The 23293-nt window shown below is 36.1% G+C and overlaps 1 protein-coding gene and 1 long non-coding RNA gene across 16 annotated transcripts in view; one reads left to right on the forward strand and one right to left on the reverse strand.

The window, feature by feature from the left end:
- The window catches only part of MBNL1 (muscleblind like splicing regulator 1), a 205880-nt gene that overhangs the window by 127594 nt on the left and 54993 nt on the right, over positions 1 to 23293 (reverse strand). For 8 of the 15 annotated variants that reach the window (XM_060638997.3, XM_081790122.1, XM_081790121.1 and 5 more), the window contains exon 2: positions 22054 to 23101. The exons of 6 other annotated variants lie outside the window; for them this stretch is intronic. In XM_060638997.3, coding sequence (XP_060494980.1) covers positions 22054 to 22227 — 174 coding nt within the window. In that variant the 5' untranslated portion in view covers positions 22228 to 23101. Of the gene's footprint in view, positions 1 to 22053; positions 23102 to 23293 lie in introns of those variants that run through there. One more of the 15 variants, XM_060639007.2, reaches the window with a different exon arrangement.
- Positions 2506 to 2947, forward strand: LOC144612771 (uncharacterized). The gene is made up of 2 exons (XR_013549814.2): positions 2506 to 2602; positions 2835 to 2947. It is a non-coding gene; the product is annotated as an uncharacterized LOC144612771 (long non-coding RNA).

Below are 23293 nucleotides of genomic sequence, written 5' to 3' on the forward strand. Positions count from 1 at the left end.
ATCTCTTCCAGTTAGTTTCCAAGTGGATCTGAAAATAACATTTGAAATTAACATGTTTTGAAGTTAACATGTTACTAACTAGCTATACAAATAGGAAGCCTAACCTGAAAAAATAGATACGCAGTTACTGATGTAATACTCCTTGCAATTCGCACGATGAAGAATGGCATACCCGGCTCAATTTGCTATTTCCGGAACATTTTAATTATTTCCCAACTTGCAAGATTAGAAAATCAGACTAGCCTCATAATCATCAGCAAACAAAATAAATGCTGCACGAAGGTCTTCTCTAAATTCCTCTCTTTTGAGCAACGTATGAAGAGGCTCCCTATTCCAGACAGTAAGTACTGCTTCATGCCAAGGGGAGAAACTCTATACAGCCCGTATCTCTTTAAGATTATTTTCAAGACCTTACCTTTTCTGAAAACACTCTGCAGAAAAGCATGCCAAATCTAAAATAATGGATCAGCAGAATTTATTCTCAAAGTAGATGACATTTACAAAATCGTGAAGCTCCTTGAAGAGGGCCAATAAGTCTCAAGGAGTAATATATCTTAATGTTCAAGTGGAGATTGAAGCATTTGTTAACAGCTACATAATTACTCCACTCTAACCCTTAATGAGCCTAAAGTACTAAATTTTTAATCCCCCCTGATGACCCTCTTCGCAGTGGATAAATATAGGTTTCTTCTCAAACATTTAATTGCTAGGACTATTGATATCAACACATAATCCAAATCATTTTTGACCCTCTAGAACTTTTCATTTCTTTCTAAAACAGCTTATATCATACAGCTCCTAAAATAACTACTGGAGGGGAAAAGTAATGAGCAGGTTAACAAGAGGCAGGGCGTAGGCATTGATACTTTTCAGAAGCAAAGATGGTCTTTTCTGCTTCAGATTGAAGATCTACAATACTGTAAAGTTTTCAACACTCGGAAGACAAAACTTTTTGTTTCTTCTAAAATTAGTGTCGAAATTTAAGTGCAACAGAGATATAGAGATCTCCCTATAAAAATCTTTGCTACTATTAGTTCCATAATATAACAACTATTATAGTTGCTACAGTTGCAGTCTGGTTCCCAGGAAATTCCTCTCACAATAAGCATGAACACTAATCAAGATTCCTCTCAATATTCTCAATAGAGTTAAAAAAAAGAAGGAAAGAAAGAAACAAAGAAAGAAAGAAAGAGAAAGAAAGAAAGAAAAAGAAAGGAAGGAAGGAAGGAAAGGAAGGAAGAAGAAAAGGAAGGAAGGAAGGAAGGAAGGAAGGAAGGAAGGAAGGAAGGAAGGAAAAGAAAGAAAGAAACAAACAAAGAAAAAGAAAAGAAAAGAAAAAAAAGAAAGAAAGAAAGAAAAGACTGATAATGTTGCTATCCTGGTAATACCACTTCTCCTGTGCAACTTTTGAAGGGTAAATATTCTACATAAACTTGACACTTTCCTAACAAAGCACTTTACTAACAGAGAGCTAATATTGTTAGAAAAATAACTGTATTGTGCCACTGCACCAACCAATTATCATTCTCCATTAGGGACATGGGCTGTATATACAGCCATGTTTCAGGAAGCCTGAGCAGTTCCCTATGTTCTGCATGTACAAGATAACATACAAAACATGGCATGAGGGCAAATAAAGGCCTGTTTCAGAAATTTACAAGAGAACACAAACAATCCACTATAATGCCAGAGCAACTTAACTGTTTGAGTCCCACCATAAATGAAGGATTCCTTACAGAAACAGTGTATATGTTGCTATCCAACAAACGTCCCATTCCAAGAAAAAAAAAATTCTCTAAAGTTGAATTTAAAAGCACATAAAGTCTGCTCAAAATTATTGGTCATGGTCAGGAAGAAACATTGCTTTCAATTCATGAAACCCTTAACAAATGCCAAGGCTATACCGAACACCATACATACAGAGGTGATTAATGTAAGCTTCCCATGCCTAAAGAGCTTATAAGCTAGTGGGGAAAAAAAGAAACATGAACAAATGAACTGTAAAATCAGGTACAATGTGATTCATTCTATGATATGTAGAATGCTAGGGAAAAGTAGAGAAGAAGAGTTAGTCGTTTCATAGAGTATGTCTCTTTTGATAATTACTGTACAATGAGAGCCTCTTAGAAGTAAGAGCACAGAGGAAGAATTAAATTCACCTGTCAACTGCAACCACAGGTTGGGTACAGATGCAAGAGGTTAGCAAACAAACAAAAAGCGTCTGGAAGAATCCACTGGCTATTGTAGAATTTAAAACATAGAGTATTATATATGTTACTATAATTTTAAACCATGTCCTGTATATCCTTTTATTAGTTTTAGAACAAACTTGGGTATATACATACATACTTTTTTTTTTCAAGATCCTGCTATTAAACAGCAAACACGGTAAACCTTTAATGACACCAGTCATCAAGGCATCAGAATAGTCAAGAAAGTAATCCACCTTAATAGCAGTAAAAAGCAGTGACCTGACTTGAATAGCAGTTTTCATCAATCAGGTGTGTCAGTAAGGCCATTTGAGAGAAATGGAAGACAAGATATTCCAGTTTTTGCTCTGACCTATTGACTAGTCATATTTAAAAGTTCCTGGGGCGCCTGGGTGGCGCAGTCGGTTAAGCGTCCGACTTCAGCCAGGTCACGATCTCGCGGTCCGTGAGTTCGAGCCCCGCGTCAGGCTCTGGGCTGATGGCTCGGAGCCTGGAGCCTGTTTCCGATTCTGTGTCTCCCTCTCTCTCTGCCCCTCCCCCGTTCATGCTCTGTCTCTCTCTGTCCCAAAAATAAATAAAAAAAAAAAAAAATAAAAAAAAAATAAAAGTTCCTGATGAGCTTAGGATCTTTATGACTATAATTGAGCCCTAACCTCACTGATGGCTCCTCAGTTTCCAAATCAGTAAAAAAAAAAAAAAAATGAATTGTATGACATTGTTTCTAAAGACTCTTCTAACTGCAATCCTAAGAATCTAGGCATCACTGGAGTTCAATAGCGAAAATGACAAAGGAAAAAAAAAGCTTACCTCTAAATATCAAGCAAAACCCTTGAACATTATTACATAAACAATCCTTTAAAATGAAAAAAAATCTTAAATTTAGGCAACAAAAATGTCAGGTTTTCCATGGAAAAACCTAGCACCTGAGGTTTTCATTCTTAAAATTTTTATAAAGCTTCACTTGCAGTGGAGTCTTGACTACAGAGTGATTTGCCTTCACATAGCTTCTCTGGTCAAAACTTACTCTACGTGGAACTAAGGCTAAATCTCAATTTTCTTTCAAGTTACTTCAAAAATACTAGAAACACTTCCAACAGTACACATAAAAATGAGATTAGCAGGTTAAATGCCAAATTTTAAACATTAACCTCATATTGAAAAATGACAATAATCAAGGGTACTTAACTAGCCAGGATATTATAATTTGCAAGCTGGCTGCAGTCTGTGAATGACTGCAGAGTGTCTTTTATTTTTTTAATCTGTATTGATTTTATTTCTATTCTTCAAATTGACATAAGAGCTAGTCATGGCTTAGAAACCAGATTTGCAGCCTGTCCTTTCAAAGATCTATGCAGTAATGATAAACCCCGTGGTTGGAATCCATTCAAGCTCACACTGAGCCCTGTCACCGGGTGAAGACTTGCTGTTGGACAATGCATCTTTTCAAACCACCTAGAAGAGTGATTTTCCATAGATCAAGCCCTATTTTCATTCAAATATAGTTTAAAACCACATGGTGGAATAAATTTGCAGTAATTTTATTAACCTAAAACATTTGATCTTTAAGTTTATGATGATGCGGTGTTATTTGTGCTACTAGAATAAAAAAAACAACCGTTCAAGAAATAGAATGGCCAATGTTCTGCCACGATGGTTGAGCTAAAATGTACAATGATGTCGCATCATTTCTTGTTGACTTTCAAGATAATATTCATTAAATAATTGGAAATGTATGAAGCAGTATCCTTTTAAGGAGTTTTGTCATAAGAGAAACACATTTTAGTGATCAAATCACTTTCAGAATGTTGATAACTTGAGATTTCATTTTTCTTCCAACGATGACCTGTTTTTCTCTAGAACAGTTACTCAGAAAAATATTTTCAGCCAGTCATAAGAATAACTTCCTTAGAAGCCCTTTCCTTTGTACTATTAAACAGTCTGGAAAATTGCTTGCTTGACTCATTCATGCTGTCAAAATATACTACAGGCTAAGGCTGACCATCCATTTTCCATTTCCTACAACAACACATGCAATTTATGTATGAAGTTCCAAAGCTACAGCATTTGGGGTCTCAGTACCATTTTCATGCATTGTTAATTTGTAAAACTACATCCACACAGAACATATTTGCTATGTCTGAGGACTACCACTTATGCAAGAAAAGTTTCAGACATTTAAATCCATTTTACTCAAAGGTAAAAGGTCAAATGAACAAAAGAAGGTCCCTAAGTGATAACAGACTATCATCGCTTTTAACTTCAGTGCTATAAATAATTATCAATCAGAAATTCGAAGAGAACACAGAAGAGTTATTTGGAGATTACTCTGTTTGGAGTTATTTGCAGATAATAAATAAAATACGTAAGAAATACAAAATTCTGTACCAAAAAAAGGTTATGAAGTCAACCATGTGATCACTGAAACTCCACATTTGTGGACAAACATTACCTTGTAAAGGCTTAAAAGTAACACTTTTTTTTTTTTTTAACCAAGTGGTTATTATAAAAGACATAGCAACATGAAAAACACACAACATATGGAAACCTGCTAATTGTAATCAACATACATCAAATAGCATTTTTTTTTTAGGGAACAGAGATCATAGGGAATGTCATTTAGAGAGAAAAACTATTCTTGAATCTGAAACCTAATGGGGACATCAATGAAATGAAGCGACTCCATTTTCTAACTATGAATAAGAAATTACTCAGTAGGTGGGATTATTTTGTTTTTACCAATCATGTTTTAAAATTTATCTATGGTGCTAATCAGAAAGTAAAAGCCAGCTGTGTGTGAGAGAGTCTGGAGCATGCAAAGGTTTCCAGATGGTTCTATCCTTAGGAAAAAGAACACACATCTTCTATGTAGATTGAGAAGTCATGGCAAAACTACGACGTTCCCTGAATCTCTCAGCAATGTTAAAAGAGTGTTTGTTAACCAGGAACATAGAGCTGTTTAAAAATATATCTGGCTCTGTTTCTTGGTTTAGAGATTTCAACTGAGTAAGTCTAGGTGGTAGCGCAAGTGGTGGGGGGAGGAGGTGAGGAAGGGGGAATATACTTTTCCAAGTCTTTTTTGCTTTGTGCCGGAAGCCTGGAAAAGTACCCGAGATGCTGTTTGGCACACAGTGGGCATGCCACGTAAGCTGTTGACTCACATGCAATTAAGGGAATCCTACTGTTAGTATGGTCGATCACTAGGCAGGGGAAAGGTTTGGGTCTAGTAGGTATTTGAAGGGTAAGTGGTCCAACTGGCACCATCTTCTATACACTCTCTACATTCAATGCTGAGCTTTTCACATTTCTACTGTTAACAAGTTGTGAACTTGCAGGTCGTTTGAGGCCGGTATTTTAATAGGCATTTAAAAAAAATCATAATTGTTTATGTTTCCTCATTCTTCAAAAATCAAATGCTAGCCAAATAAACCAGAGGTAAGAAAAGGTTGTAGATCAAAAGCCCTGGAAGATATTAACATAGGGACAGAGTGGTCCTTCTTCAATCGTTCTGAAGTAAATATATTCTGAAAATGTAAGCAAACAAACTTTGAGGTCATAATGCGACTAGGAAGGATTAATAAGGAGCACCTTTATTGACACGAAAGTCACTTTCATTATCAGTATCTCAGTATTGTTTCCTGACCTAATATTTCTGTAAAAGAAAGAGAGAAAAAGAGAGAGACAGAGACAGAGAGAGAACGCACAAGTGCATGCTCTTCGACTGTTGGTATTATCTGTAGAGACTTGTCTGCTGGAAAATGTTTCTTTAACTTTGGTTTGGCTCCTACCTTGGAAGCTGATGGGAAATAAAAACTTTTCCATGGATTAGAGCCAACTGAGCTGCTAAAACAAAAGGTAACATTCATCAGAGAACCATGGTACTATGATCTCATTCTGAGGGTTAATTTTTTTTACATTAAGTGTGGGCTGTCTAAAGTTTAGAAAAGTCAAACAATTTATGTTAAAGAAACTAAGTAAATATCAGCCTTATCTTACATGCTGTTATATACACCGAAAAATATTTTTAACTATGAAACATGAAACAGATTAAAAAAACTCATTTGATTCCAAAAAAAAAAAAAACAAAAACAAAAAAACTCATTGGTTCCTAGCTTGATTATTTCACTTAACTTTCTCTCTTCACAATCCTCCCAAAATGTGAGTACCCCAGACAGGTATACATCCTACTTATTACTTCTACTTATATTCAATAATATGTAGTTTCTTCATGAAACCATTCTTAAAGAGAAGTATATTTTTATCAATAAAACTTGAACATCTGAGGGTGCTACCCCCCCTTAATTTTTAAAAGAAAACCCCAGGTTTTACACATCTGCTCACTAAATATTAGATGACCATTTAATTCCAGGAAGGCCTCAGTGCATAATTTTTGGCATCTTCTAAAATGCTGAAAACAAATTTTATTTTCCTGTCCTTCTGTACTTTTTCCTGATTGTTTCACATGTTAAAAGCCTAAATAGCCAACTCAATTAAATAGACTGGAAGCATCTCCTTTGAACATATATTTGATCCTTTTTCAACATCAAGTAATACAACTAACTCAATGCCACGTACTAAATCAATGCACAGAACGGAATGGGTAATAATCGATATCCTTAACAAGAAGGCAGTGGCACGGCTTAGTAAATCAAACTGTAAATGCACAATTCATATTCTGAATTATATATAACAAAAATGCACACACTACTGCAAAGGAAAAGCTGAAGCTAGCTTGTAGGAAACTAATAGGCTATATTATGCCTGAAGAACCAGTAAAATCAGGAGGCTGGGTTTTTCTCTTCTTCCTGCAAAAAGTGTATACTCTCCTATTTCAAACCAAAGTCAAAAGTCCCAGGCTTGTGAATTAGGCCAGCACCTTTAAAACCTTACAGAGAAAGAGACCATTTTACAGGGCTTGATTTGGATCCCTATCAATTCTGAGTCGCAGTGAAAGGGGAAAAATGAGGATGCGGTAACTAGAACATCATGGACTTGGCTACTTCTTTAAACCTTTGAGGAAGTAAGTGGTAGATATTTTACCAAGTAAGCAACTCTGTATGGGCATAGAACGAATAAAGTAGGGATAGTGCAAATCATGAAAAAAATGGGACTTTAATATTTAATCTGCTACTCTGTGCTGGTACGTTACTGAATAAACATCAATTTTATTTTTGAAAAAAAGTCTTAGGTGAGTCTTTTAAGAAGAAATTTACATAAATAATATAGTGTCTGAAATATCAAATGTGAATTATTTATTTTAGACCAGCATAGAGCTAAAGAGGCATTAGTTTTAAATGACATTAAATTTGGAACAGCTGGTTACAACCACTTTTTCATTCATGGATAACTGCATTTAGAAATGGGTTTATATGCACAGACAATGATACAAACACTGTATTTCACTAATATTACCCCACTGAGTTCAACGTCAAGTGATACACATGTTGAGAGGTTAAGGGGTATTTTCTCTTGGTAACAGGTAAGTGAAAAACCTAGTATGTGATAATGCACATTTATACATCAAGATAAACATTGATTTTTAATTTTTTTTTTATCAAATAATGGATAGATACCTTTGGTACAATATGCAAAATGGGTGACATTTTATTCTGACCAGAGGCACAGTTCCTCTTAATAGGGGCGGAAGGTAACGGAGACTGAATTTCAGCACCGAGATCAGAACAACACTAGCTGCTACCACTTACAGAGAATTTACACAGAGCGAGACACTGCATGAAGTGACCTGCATTATATAACCAATCTCACTGAATCCACACGAACCTTCAAAGCAGGTATTCTTAGCCTCATTTTATAGAGGAGGCGCAAAATGACTGACACAAAGTCAGTAGGAAGTAACTGGTGAAACCAAACCCAGATCCAGCTGAATTCACACTCTGAGCACTTAACCACCTCTTACTCTTTGCCATAAATGTTTTTGTGTACAGCTTTTACAATTATTCCAAAGATCCCACTTTGATTCAAATTCCAACGTAATGTTGGGACTAAGTGAAAACCACCAATGGCCATATTCTCATTATTGCTGGCACAAGTATTTATTTGCTATAAAGTAATATTCATTATAAATTTCACCCCAAGGAAAAGAACACAGAGGCCAATCTCGACATTCAGAAAACACCAATCAAACAATCAATCAAGCCAACACTAAAGTCAATTCATGAAGAAAATGCCTAGAGAAATAAAATCAAAGGACAAAAAATACTGCTTTTTCCTGTGATCAATTTTGTTCTAGACACAAAATAAGTTTGACTTTTATGCCAAGTTTGAATTTATATATCAAAGACAATTTTGTCAAAAATCTTTCTAATTGGCTGTCTGACTAAATTCATACATTCAAGAGAACAGCCCAAAGGCTTGGAGTTTCTCTAAGGAAAAGATCCTTATAACACTAGGTATTGATGTTAAAGGTTGTCTTTTTGTGGGCGCCTAGATGGTTCAGTCAGTTTAGCTTCTAACTTCTGCTCCAGTCAAGATCTCGGGGCTCCTGACAGGCCACAGCCTGCTTAGGATTCTAGCTCTCTTTTTCCCCTCTGCCACTCCCCCACTTGCACCTTCTCTCTCTCTCAAAATAAATAAACTTAAAAAAAGAAAGGTGTCTTCTTTCTTTTCCCCATGCTATCATTCATCCAATTGAACTGCTCTGTGAGGATATGTATTTCCCACAGAGCCTTTTAAACCATGTAATGAACACTAATATTTGAGATATATCTCTTAGAGGCACCTGGGTGGCTCAGTTGGTTAAGCATCCGACTTCGGGTCAGGTCATGATCTCACGGTTCATGAGTTTGAGCCCCGCATCAGGCTCTGTGCCGACAGCTCAGAGCCTGGAGCCTGCTTCAGATTCTGTGTCTCCCTCTCTCTCTGACCCTCCCCTGCTCATCTCTGTCTCTCTCTGTCTCAAAAATAAATAAACATTAAAAAGAAAGATACATACATCTATTAACAGTCCAGGATTACAATTTAAACTGATATATACTAAATGCCCAGTAAGCCCAGGTATTTTACATTCTTAAATCCATGTTTTCCTGAGAGCAAGCATGCTTTCTGCAATATCACAAACAAAATGCAATCAGTGGTCCTAATATTCACAAAGTCATTTTTATTTCAATTACACAGAATGCAAAAATCTTAAAAAGAATACTGTGAAATATTTTACAATTAAGGTATACAGGGGCGCCTGGGTGGCACAAGCATCCAACTTCAGCTCAGGTCATGATCTCACAGTTCATGGGTTCAAGCCCCGCATCGGGCTCTGTGCTGACAGCTCAGTCTGGAGCCTGCTTCATAGTCTGTCTCCCTCTCTCTACCCCTCCCCTGCTTGTGCTCTCTCTCAAAATAAATAAACATTAAAAAAACTAAAAATAATTAAGGTATTCATATGAAAACATTTCCTCTCATTGGATCTAAATATTTCAGCAATATTAACATGGCAGGTATTAGGCAAATATACAAAAAACTAAAAGGGACTACTAAAATTTCATTCCTAGCTAATTTTTAAAATATGATTGTTTTAAAAAAAGTTATTATAAATACCTTAAGTGACACATCAAACATATAGACATTACAACACAACCCATTGCAGAAGAGGCAGGTGAGTGGTTTCCTCTAGATTTTAATTTTATAGAGCATAACTTATAAAGACTCATGAAGGCTTTTAAGCGTATTTTTTGCACGTTTCCAATATTATCATAAATGCACAGTAAAACTCTTAGGAATGAAATCTCAGCCTCTCACAAAACAATGTCTCATATATTAGAAAACTATGACTTCTACTATTATTTTAAATAAGAAAGCATATTCTATTTTATGCAAAAAGAAAGGAGAGTTATGAAATGAAAACCTTACAAGTTTTGTCCTAGAATCCTGAAATTCTCATTTGTTTTTTCCCAAAGCATCCTATTATTCTGGTATCAGTCTGGCAGGGCTTACAAAATTCTACCTGATCTAAGGCTTATGTTCTCTATATTATCAGACTTCTAGTTAAAATTCTAATACAAATTTCCCATCTTAGGTGAAAAAATATCATTAGTGATTATTCAGGGATGGTTTTCTGAATTACGAAAAAGTGTGAGTGATCATGATTTAAAAAACAGAGGTGTCTTAAATGCAAGCAATTACAGTGACTCAACAAATACTTGCCCAATTATGTCCATCACTCTAACATGTGGACTCACAAATAACAAACGCTGTATTTCATACACATGAGATCACAGTGCCGTGCTTCATACTACTGCCAGCATAAACAAGTTCAAGTTAGAGTGAAGGCTCAAAGCTCAGCCTCTGAAGACAGGCTACCTGTGCGGAATCCCAGCTCAACTGCTTCCAGACTGTGCAACTCTGGACAGATTATTTAATCATTCTGAGGTCTCCACATGTTATCGAATCAATACATAATGATCAAATCAGTAAGGAAAATTAACCATGTCTATATGTGTTCCCTAAAAATCAATCTGACTCTAGTTGATCTTGGTAAATGATAGATCCTGATGATGGATCCATGTAAAAATCAGTGGTAAACCCATTCTGCTTAATACAAACACACGGTTCCTCTTGCACACACATAACCATAGTTGAAACTTATCTGCTCTTCCTACGCAGACTATGTAAGAGTTTCCAATGTTTTTCTTAACAAACCTCCTCAGACACACATGAAGACATTTACTGTCTACTTATGTTTTACATGGGCAAATTTGTGGTCTACTGGGAAATTTTAAAGAACAGAAGAGTTAAAAGAATGTTTTATTATTCTATGATAATTTTAATCTTCATTGTACTTCTCTGAAGCTCAAAAGCTATCAACACCCAAAAAGGCAGGGGGGGCTTATGAGTCATTCACCCATGCAGCAGGATTGCCCGTCATAATGTCTGCTACAGAGCAGGCTATAAATGACGAAATGAGGAGGAAGAATGGATTGTTTCCCTTTGGTTGATATGCAGAAGTGGCAAAACCTGTGGTCTGCAATTTCTTTAAATTCGTAAACTTTCAGTATAAAAATATGTTTCTGAAAAAACATTTCTCCTCCAGCATTATTTATCCTTAGTGAAAAATACAGAAGCCAAGAGTAGCTCAGAAAGATTTTTTAAAATAACAATTTTGCATTTCTCACTATACATACTTAATCCATCGTATGTTACATGTTAAGCTACTATACGTTAATCATAGTTTAAACGCTTTGTGGGAGCTACCTAAATAAATTCCACCAGGCAAAAACCTGCAATGTAGATGACTCTTCTTCAGTGTAGGCAATGACTCGTTAGTTCATCTGAATGTAAGCTGACCTGTGTGTGTGTGTGTGTGTGTGTGTGTGTTTAAATATACTGGATTTTCTTATGTGGACATTTGTTTTCAATTTACTACTCTGCTGTGATTCATGGAAGGCAATGTCTTGCAGTAAAAGTTCATAATAGCAAAGAAAAGTTCAACAAATAAAATCAGGATGATAATCTTTTCTCATAGCTAGATTTAGATTTCATGAGTTTCCACTTAACCATGAAGAGATATGAGATAACGTGAAGAAAGATAGTCCATTCAGAATACAGATCTTTCTCAACAGGATTCTTTATATAAATAATGAATTCTTTAGTTACTTCTTTCTTCATGGTTCATTTCTGTGTTGTCTCCCTTAAAGGAGAAAAGGAGAATTGTTTTATGAAAAGCAATGTCATCTACCAAAGAGGAATCTTATTTCTGGCACAATAAATTCGGCTATGTTTTCTCAACCCCTTCCCCCCTTCTTTTTTTTTTTTTTTTTTTTTTTTTTAATTTGGCCCATTTGGTAAGCCAACACTCTTTAGTTTTAAAAGCTTCCTGGGATTGGGAGATGTAACTAGACTTATTTTCAGTCTATGAACGATTTTAGAATATTAGATGAGCAAAGATATCTGAAAGCAAATTATCGTCTGAATGCAGTAACATGGAAAAGAATGAATTACAGATGTAATTTATCCGTCACAAGCAGATCCTAAACACTGATTATGTCCGTGCTTGTGCAGAAAATTGAAAATGATAGAAAAGCTCCCCAGCTTTTCTAACTTTAATTTTCCATGTTTTACTTTGTGTAATTTACTGTCAACTATTAACAGCAGATGCTTCTTGCCTTATTTGAGAACAGCCTGGACATAAGTATAAGTGATTCTGAAACCCAGAAGCCTTACACAACAAGCCTGAATTTTATGCAGAGAGATCAATTCTAACTTAACTAAGGGCTGCTGGAAAGGAGGTGGGTGAGGGGTGGGCTAAAAGGGTGATGGTAATAAGGAGGGTACTTATTGGGGTAAGCACTGGGTTAATAGGATTTTAAGTGATGAATCACTAAATTCTACTCCTGAAACCATTACTACACTATATGTTAACTAACCTGGATTTAAATAAAATTTAAAAAATAAACAGAAAATAAAAATAAGTAAAATTAAAAAAAAAAAACATCAGCATTACTTCAATAATGTTAGAGTCTAAAAAAAAAAAAAAAAGAAATTCTAACTTAAGGCACCTGGAGTCCCATGGGGTCTTAAGAAAACAGAGTACTGGATCTCAACAAACAGTGAATCTCAACCTAACGCAAACAGAAATTAAAAAGCAAATATGGTTGGGGCACCTGGGTGGCCCTGCCAGTGAAGCGTCCGACTTCAGCTCAGGTCATGATCTCGCAGCTCATGAGTTCAAGCCCTGTGTCTGGCTGTGTGCTGACAGCTCAGAGCCTGGAGCCTGCTTTGGATTCTGTGTCTCCCTCTCTCTCTGCCCCTCCCCACCCCTCTCTCTCTAAAATAAATAAACACTAAAAAAATTTTTTTTTAAGTAATGTGGGGCTAAAATACAGGTGGTTCCCAACTGGCCAATGATGATCCAGGAACAGCAGTCCCAGTTTGGTAGCCCATGGCTGGGGGAACGCTCTTAATAGAGATTCTTCTATTCATCTCTTCCCACTTGAGGTCTGAGGGTTAGTAGTTGTGAGAGGGAAGGGAGGGGTAAAAGGAAAGATAAATCACCAGAGACATTTCTGTCTCCTTCCCCTTAGTTCCTTTTTCACAGACCCTCCAATTGCTGTGGAGAAGTTCCCCCTCCAAATTCCATCATCACTAACATACTGGTTTCCTTGTTAGCAATTAGCCCCTTAAAGACTTTTTCATATCTCTCCCAAAGTTTGACATAGAAGTGTTTCAATTATACTCCTTCTGGAATACTCGTCCCCAGACCTGCTATATGCCTTTCTTCTCATATCTGGGTCTTTATTGCTGATCCTTTCACTACACTCTGTGATAAAACAGCTAGAAAACAAAATATAATACATGTATTTTTTTTAGTTTTGATATTTTCACGATCCACCAATGCTACTAGTAATTATAAAGCAACAGTATCAAAACAACGGCTACACTTTAGAAAACTTCAGGAAAGAAAGAGAAAGGGAAGTAGCTGGTCACTAACATTAAGTTCCACAGTGGACCAGACTCACAACCAACAAGCCGGGCATTTGAAAAGAAAACAAGTTGAGCTTTTAGGGTGGGCAGGGGGCAGGGGGAGGATTAGTTGGAAGACACTGACAAAGAAGTCTTCCCACCCTGAATAAACTTTGGACTATAGTTCCGCATCCCACACCATCTTTAGTCCCTATTGATTGTGAGCCACTGCCCTGCTGAAAGCCAGTCCTGGGGAACAGGAGCAGCCCAAATATGGAGCTGGGGAGCCTCCTGCACTGCCTTGCAGAAAGTGTCCCAGGAGTTTGGGGAAAACCATCTCTCCTGCATGAGGCCCAAATGAATTTCTGGAGTACCAAACTGAAACGTGAAATGTATCTTTCCCATTCAAACAGTTTGACAAGGCAGCTGAGGTCTTTGATACTGGTAGTACTTATGATGTCTGATAAGATGGCCCTCATAATGCTTCTGTGGAGCTTCCTGGGTTTTCTTATAACCATATTTCCAGGCTATTCTTTGCACTGGACTATAACTGGAGCATCCTCTGGGTTACCTGGCTTCCCAGGGCTGGCCTAATCACTTAACCACATTGCTTCTATGGGGAAATGCTTTCTAAACAATGAAAACTTGGAACATGGCTTTTTTTTTAATTTTTTGTATACATTGGGCGATGGCTATATAGTTTCTACAATGACAACTTATTTAAGATGATTAATTTAAAACCTTTTTCCTACATGACCACGTATTTGGAACATGTAATATTTGAAAGGTGGGGGCATCTGCTATCTTGTGCTATCTTATACTCACTCAATTGATCTATTTTTTGACCTAAAATATAATTATTTTTGAGTATTTGCCATTTTAGGGTATATATTGTAAATCTGCCTTAAACATTAATTTTTATTCTTATGCACTCCTTTGTTGGATCCTTAGGGATATGGATATGTAAATTAAGAAGCAAAGTTTTACAGGAAAGTGGTCAAAAGTACAGGCTGTGAAATCAGGTTACCATGCTTGGAGTTCACATTTTACTAGCTGAGTGACCTTGTGCACATCACCTAACTTCTCTGTACCTTAGTGTGGTCACATGTAAAATCGTAGGAATATCAGTAACTGTCTCAAATGAGTTTTCTGTGAGGACTAAATACTATGAAAAGATAAAAAGCACTGAAAATACTGACCAGCATATAGTAATTTTCAATATTACTTCATTTAATTTCATAGAGGAAGTAAAAATAAAATATATTTGTGGAAGAAGCAGAATTAGATATTAGAGTAACTACAGATTCTTCTGTCAAATAAAATCACTTGAGACCTGTTCTTATGATATGCATTCCTGTTATAGTCAGTTATAAATAACAATATATAAAAATATGTCTTGGCAAAGCAAAAATAAAAAATAATTTTCTTTTTCTATATAAGTAAAAATCAATCCATGTGTAATATGCCAGGTTTTATTGACTAAAAATATCATGACTTCAAAGGGGGGGGGGGGGGGGGAAGACAACTCTGGTTACCCAGGACAGTAGACTGATGATAGGTTTGCCAATATATGAATATATAAGTTTCTCTTCAGAGGTGGCCTCCCTCAGCACCCCACCCTCCATACCTAGGTATTTTTCAGTGTGAGTTACTTGACTCCAGATTTTTTCTGGAAAAAAAAATTCTGTAACTCTTCCATCCCAGGGACTGCCCTCCTGAACGTCCATTCTCCCCTTCTACCTTATCCACCCAGAGGCACAATTTTAATCAGGACAACAGTAAAAGACTATAGTTCCCACAAAGGAGCAAAGGAAGAAAAAAAGAGAGGAGGGGCAACCAAGAAACAGACTCTTAACTATAGAGAACAAACTGATGGCTACCCGATGGGGGAAGGGTGAGGGGACAGGTAAAATAGGTAAACGGGATTAAGAGTACAGTTATTATGATGAGCATATAGAATTGTTGAATCACCATATTATACACCTGAAACAAATGTAACACAGTATGTTACCTGTACTGCAATTAAAATTTAAAATTTTAATTAAAACAAACAAACAAACAAACAAAAACAACTATAGCTCCCAGCTATCCTTGCTACCAAAATCAGCCACTGAGAGACAAGAATAAATCACTGGGAGAAGCTTAGAGGGCCACTGTGCAAAGAAACCTCAGGAGGCTAAGCTGTGGTTTCCTTTGCCCTCACCTCTTTCTGCTTCCTGGAATGAAGATATGATGGCTGGTACTGTGTCGGACATCTTACAGTTTTGAAATAATCCTAAGATTGGAACCCATGTGCTCCTCACAACTTAAGGGTGAAGACACCCCAGTTCTAGTGACTGGGGAGTCATCACAGACTTGCACAACCGACTAAAAAATAAACCCTTTATCTGTTTATGTCACACGCCGGGGAGGGAACGGTGTCTCTATTACTCAATGCTGGACACAATTCCTTAAAGACAAAATATCCAAGTAACTTCTCCATAACTCCGTAGAGAAATATAAAGAAGGATCAGACCCAACAGTTCCGAAGCTGGACCATTAGGAAGCTGGAAAGAACCAGAGATAACACAAGGAGAATAAAAGCCAGAGACTGCCAAGGCCCAAAGGTATCCAAGAGACAGCCTTTCAATCAAATTATAATCCAGGAGGACTTGTAACTATCAGTATTTTTCAAAACCCAAGTTCTTATAATATAGAAAGTTTTATCTCAAACAACAAATCAGACTTTACTTCAAAGTGATAATCTTTCAACATGTGCCAAAAGAGAATGAATCATGCTGTAGGTGATGTGCATTTCAGGTTATTTGCATGAGAAATATATATTAGATAAAAACTGTGTAGTTGTTTATTATAAGTGACTATTAGAATAAGATATCCTCACCAGAATTACTCATTTATAGTGCAATTCACAAGGAAATCACTATTCTAATAATTGATTATACTTTCAAACAGCTAAGTAATTCTAAGGAGCCTTTACTTTTAGTTACTTTTACCAAAGTTTCTGCATATTAACAACCATCATTAGTGCTAAATCAAAAACCATCTCTTTAGTTAATCCACTTCCACTGACTTAAAATTTTTGACCTGTTAATATAGAAAATTGGTCCCTTATCTAAAAGCATGGAATGTGTGTTTGCCAAAGTTAAAAAAAAACAAACTCAAAATTTCCTCAATGCTATGTCTTTGTAAGAAAATAAACTTTGCCTAAGACTGTGGGAAGGCAGATACATTGCTCAGCATGAAAGGTAACAGATTAGTGATGTTGATAGCTGAAATCCTCTACTTATCCTTGGCAAGGAAAATGACAGGATAAGCTTCCCAAACGAGGTCCCTAGGTGTCTGTGCTGGAACTGAGAAACATTCAATTTCTCACCTCTCGCGTGAACTGTGAGTATGTCACACACATCCTGGATGGAAGATTGGCCCATGCCACATGGACTGTTTTAAGTCCATCACAGCCTTATACATGGAATTGTTTTGAGGCTCTTTGTGGAGACTCAAAATTCTGCATTAGTTCAGAAATCTAAATTACAATCAAAGATTGAACTCAATTCTTAGTGCCACATTGCTTTAGGTTTAAATTGTTTGTCACACCTAGGAACTGAAGGAAGGTTTAACGAGAAAAAGAGAAATAGAAGCAGCGTACCAAAATCTTATGAAAGGAAAAAAATAACTAGTTTTAGAATTAGTGCCTTAAAGTAGCATGACTCAAAACATGACTTGAAATTTGTCCAAGTTTAAAAATCTTAACTCATTTAAAAAATGTTTTTCTAAAAAAAAATTCTAACTATAAGAATATAAATAGGTAAGTGAATAAAATTGTAAGCACTATCAAAGCAGCTATAACTATTGAGAATTTCATTTAAAAAAAGATGCTTATCACCGTGCATTCACAGGGTATTCTTTACAAAGCTGTGAAGATTCTGCTCGGGGAATATAATTTGAACTCGTACATGATACGCATGGCTTCACACGTGATGCCTTATAGTTAGTTCATCTCCTAAGTTATAAGGGGAAACAAGATAGTCCTGTGTCAACCTGTCACTGAAAGACACTGAATATGTACCTACAGAGTTACATGTATACATAATCATCCATCCAAGTTTTTCATATCACATGGGAGATGCCATTAACAGAACAACAAACAGTAACAACAACAAAACGCTTAGTAAAAGTTACTCCAATTAGGAGCCTACTACATCAAAGTTTTGATTCAAGATTTGCAAATATCTGAAATTTGTCTGAACTTCGCAAAAATCACTTTGGCAGGATTATCAAGTAAGCCAGTTTAAAAGATATGATGAAAAGACTATGCCAGGAACTTAGAGCAGCAGCAACACAGGCAGTTGGCACGTTGAAAATACACTGTGCTCACAATGGAGGACCTCCTAAAATATAACTATAAAAACCTTCAGGACCACTTTATAATGTCCAGTTATGCCACCCTGTCCCTGTGTGACCAACTAGACACTTGATTTGCCTTACTGGCTCTAAATTTTCCAGTTGCTCATTTACCTGGATGTTTACGTATTTGTATATCTCCTAATAGCTGAATTCTGCTAGGTCGTTAGAGGCTCTTTAAATGTGTTCACTCAGGATCCTTGATTCCATGCTGCTCTGCAGTGGAATCTGACCCCTGATGTGTCTACAACAAATCTGATTGGCTGTGCTACCTGTATACACAAACGTGTATAATAGTGAAATGAATCCTTAATTATCTTAAACTGCGTAATTTGATAAGAAAACAAGTGACTAAAGTTTTCAAAGGTAAAAAAAAAAAATTGCTAGATTTTCAGAAAATAGACAGTAAATATAAAGGTTACATAGCCCTTCCTCCAACACCTGAAAAATGGACGGACATTTGAAAAAGAATAATTCAGTAAGCAATAGTCATTTTGAGTTGATCACATGGTGAAAACATATTTTTGTGTTAGCATAAATTACTTGACATCACAATAAAATACATTCTGTAGAGTTTCTTTAAATCAACTACCTATGTTTTAGTTGAGCCATTATTACTGAACAAAATAGGTAACTTGCCAATTTACTGTTATTTGAATCATTTCTTAAATACAATATTCTAATGGCAGCTTTCAGGGTTGACATTTTTCTTTCAGTTTTTTTCTCTTTGGTATCCCTTTCACAAGTCATAAGGAAAAAAAAATCCTTTACAGCATAAAATAATCTCTTTTCAAATGTTCAGGGTGTCTGAAACAGCCAAAACACTCAAATCTACAGTGTGTAAGCAATCTAATTCTCAATCTGAATATATTCTTAGACTGTTGTAAATTGTTATTGCGAGTATAAAACCAAAATTAAGTTAGAACGATCAAGCGCTTAAAATATTGTTTAATTTATAAACTAACACACATTATTACAGCTTCTGCTCTCTTATTGTTACCATTCTATTCCCAACATACTTAATATATACATATATTCCTAATTATCATGTATTCTGACTTTACTTAGCAACACATCTATTATGACAAAGAATTCTGTTTTCATGTAGTAAATTTCATCTAATTACTTAAACTTTGAAATCAACAATACGCCACTGAAATACCATCAGCTAATTTTCTTCCTATTACCTTTAGTAATATGCCAACTTATTTCTTTTGCATAAATACTGTCTTGAACTGTTCAACTTCTGTTTTTAATGAAACAAATTCTCCTCTTCTAAGTAGAAGTCTGCTATGGACGTAAGTCACCTGGGAGCCTGGCCAAAGTCTGAAACAGCACAGCTGAAGGGTACAGCCATTTCACAGGGTCCTCTCAGAGAGTATTTGGTTTGCTTTCCTAACTTGCTAAAAATAGTAGATTACACAGGCTACCTCCATCTCACGGCTCAAGAAGTCACAAAAGGCTGGACTATGGATTGTAGACATACATACAACACATTTTATTAAAAAAGTGAGAATATTACATGTTTTCTAAATTCCTTCCATTTACTCTCCGAGACAACACAAATGATCTAGTGGTTATTGGCATGGAATTATGCTCCTAAGGCTTCCAAATTTCAGAACTTCAAGCACGAGTCATGGAGTTACCTTAACTGTTTTAAAATACGTTTTTGATCTATTTTAGTCACCAAATTGAATACAGCAAGACAGCTATCTAAAAGCCAGGACTCTAAATACTGTATTAAGAATCACAGAATGTGTTAGTTATAAATACGTGTCTACCAAAGGTGGGTTTGGAAACATGAATACTTAATTACATATTCAAAATGTGTTAAATGAATTCTTAATATAGTCATTTCACTAACATTTCAGGAGCTATTGTTCCTGCTATGAACCTCCACACAAAGTTGTGTTTATGTTTTTCCTCTTGTTCAAATCAAAATATTTTACCAAGTTTTAGACACTATAAATTAAATTTTAGTTTCTCATAGAAACAAAGAATGAGGACAAAGTTTGCATTGATTAGCTGCTATAATGCGTTCATTTCATAAGTAAATTTAAATCTTAAAATTACTTGCTATTAAAAAAAAAAAGTCCTTGATGTGGCAGTTGAATCTTGTTAACCACACAGCAATGCTGCCGTTTTACTCAAAGGGAGCCTGTTCTGTGTCCACAAGTGAGCAGCCACTAAAAAAATATTTTGAGATGGAAAAATAGCAACTGAATTTTAATGTTTCACAATGTTTCCAAATGCTGGGGAGGCAGGTCTTCTGTGAAACCACTCAATGTCACAGCCAAGTTTAATGTCCTTCATTTTGTAGCTACGAGTGCACCATCAACTGTCTGTAGGATTAAAAATTGGATTTACTAGTAATTGGGTCAAAACAGGGTTACTTATGGACACAGCTGGTTACCGACAAGGGTAATTAGCCCTTTGCCCCTCATTTTACGGGTCCCCGTCTCTAATTACACCTAAATTCAGTCAGCAGGAATTTAGGAATACATAGTCACAAAGGTACAAACCACTGTGCCCTTCATTGATGCCTTTGAAAGGAAAGAAAAAGACCTCATGGTAATCTATAACTTCTGGCTTATTGATCTTTAGGACTATAACATTAACAATAATATAACACTATAAGATATCTTTGTTGTTGTGAATGCCTCCTTTGATATCCCACTCTGAAGAGAATATCCTTGAGTCTTTGGTGAAAACTTTAGCAAAGTAAGCAGCCCAACTGAGCCAAGAAGCAATTAACTGCAATAGACAACTCATAAGCTAACCCATATAACAAACACATCAGGGTGAGTTATGAGTTAACGTTTGGGTTGACTATATCAGTTAATTCACCCCATGTTATTAAAGAAAGCATTTTTATTACAATAGGAGGTTTTGTTTTGTTTTGTTTTATTTTGTTTTGTTTTGTTTGCAAAAGACAAGATGGATGTACGAAAGTTTTACTTCCCTACAGATGCAGAAATGATAGTGACTCCTGTCTCACAGGTTCAAAGAGTGAATTATACTGACACATTAGTATTCAAAGCCAATTCAATTAAAACCAAGTAAGTAGAAAGTACCCAGGGATCTTCACATTTCTAGTCTTGACCTTGCATGTCAGAATAAGGATACAATATCATGCTACCTTTTAAAAAGCCCATTTTCAAACTTGACACCTGAACTACGAAGCAATGATATTTTTGAATGTCAAGATACACTAAAGTGGATCTCTCAGTACCATGGTGCCCACAAAAGCTTAACTTTTAATACTTCTAGCTGAGACAGTTACAAATTTTAAAATAATCAGGATCCAAAAAAAAATGAACTAAGTTATTTTACATTAGAATTTTACAAACTAAAACAAAACAAAACAAAACAAAAAAAGCCTCCAAATAATAGTACTTAAAAGTTTCCACTCATTTATAAAACTCAACATTCAACAAAGTTTATGCCTCAGATAGGGTACTATAGCAACAGCAGCAGAACCTTACTTCTATATTTTCCACAAAATGCATTGATTCTGGCTTTAAAATAATATGCTTATACAATAAAAAGGAGACCCATAATATTAAAATGTTAATATAAAAAGTCTATCCAAGTTTTACTGCCAGGAAATCTGTTCTTTTACAAAGGTAACAGCAACTTTACAAACAAGGAAAAACAAATCATCTTCATTCAGCTATTGCCATGGCCTTGTATAGACCATGCATATGCTAACACACATATTTATCTACATTTACTATTCCTATAGAAATCGACATTGCTATGACTAAGTTAAAAGTATGCGGACACTTTCTGTTTTAGAAAAACATCATTACATCAAAGGACTGATAAAGTTATTCATAACAAACAAAGTTTGGCCAGAGTTGGTGCCATTGCTTCTCAATAAAGTCCCCCACCCCAAAAGCATCCATAAGAAGACACCATAGAACTAAACTATTAACAAAGCAATCCATAATTCCAAACTCAGTGGACTATGTGTCCATATCCCCTTGATTCAATCATTGTGTATCCTTAAAATAATATAATATTTACTCACTTTCAATGAATCAAAGCAGGCGATTACTCGTCCATTTTCAACTTGGCAGCTTTTCGAAGGATGTGCAAATTTACATTCCGTGTCTGGCCGTGAGCAAGTCCCCCTTTGGAACTCTCTACATACTTCCAGTGTTAGCCATTTTGTGTCCCGAATTGGTGTGACACTAACAGCCATGTTTAGATTTTACAGGTAGTTAAATTTTGCAGTGAAACCAACAGACCCAGCCCCCCACAAAAAAATAAAAATAAAAATAAACCCAGCAACAACCAAAAAAAAAAAAAAAAAAAAAAAAAAAAACACCAAAAAAAAAAAAAAAAACCTCAAAAAGCTGAACTGATAAGACTGTAAAAGGCTGATGAAAATGTCCCCTCCAAAATACTTTTTTCCCCACTCCCTGCTTTAAAAGTACATGGAAACTGTGTTGTCAATATCAAGGAAAAGATCTCCCACTAGAAATTCACAGCATGAAACTGTTAATTCAAGAGGTTTTGGTTTACAGAGAAATACTAGAATCGTAAGTAGATGAACGTTTAAAAGTAGGGCCTCGGATCAGCCTTGTGCTCTCAGTAACCCCTTCCCAGTGCCAATTTGGAGCCCAAAATGCAAGCATGAAAACGTGGCAGACCCTTTGACACCGAATTTCCAAGCTGCTTTCAGCAAAGTTGTCTGAAAGGGAATCTCCTCACAGCTGAATTTGCAATGGAGTTTGGTGGTGCAATCGGTATTGATTAGTTTGGCATAGACAGATGCAGCAGTTTAGAGCAAATCGAGAAACTGATTTTTTTTTTTCCTCCTTGATTTCCTGGCAGAAGAGATCTGACTTTTTCAGCAAACTTTTCTTTTAAAACTAAAGCAGCCTAGGGCAATGCCAGATACTTAGAGCTTTTGTCTTGATTATAAGTAGAAATGGGGGTGTCTGGGCTAGAAGTGGAGGGTGGATGTGCTGTCGTCACAGTCTAGCTGGCAGCAAGCAAGGCAAAAGCAGAGACTGCTCTAGAAGCGGGTCCAAGCAGCAGAGACGTCAGGAAAGGCACTTCTTAGTACCAACCTGTAGAAAAAAGAGATAGGTTAAGATTTACTAAGTAGCACTTCACTGATGTCCTACAGTATCACAACCTTGCCATGTGCTACCAGACTAAGTAATATTCAAATCAGCTTCTCTCTCTCTCTCTCTCTCTCTCTCTCTCTCTCTGTCTCTCTCTGTCTCTCTTTCTCTGTCTCTTTCTCTCTCTCTCTCTCT

Source organism: Panthera onca, chromosome C2 (assembly GCF_046562875.1).
Source record: "Panthera onca isolate mPanOnc1 chromosome C2, mPanOnc1 haplotype 2, whole genome shotgun sequence".
NCBI classification, from domain to species: domain Eukaryota; kingdom Metazoa; phylum Chordata; class Mammalia; order Carnivora; family Felidae; genus Panthera; species Panthera onca.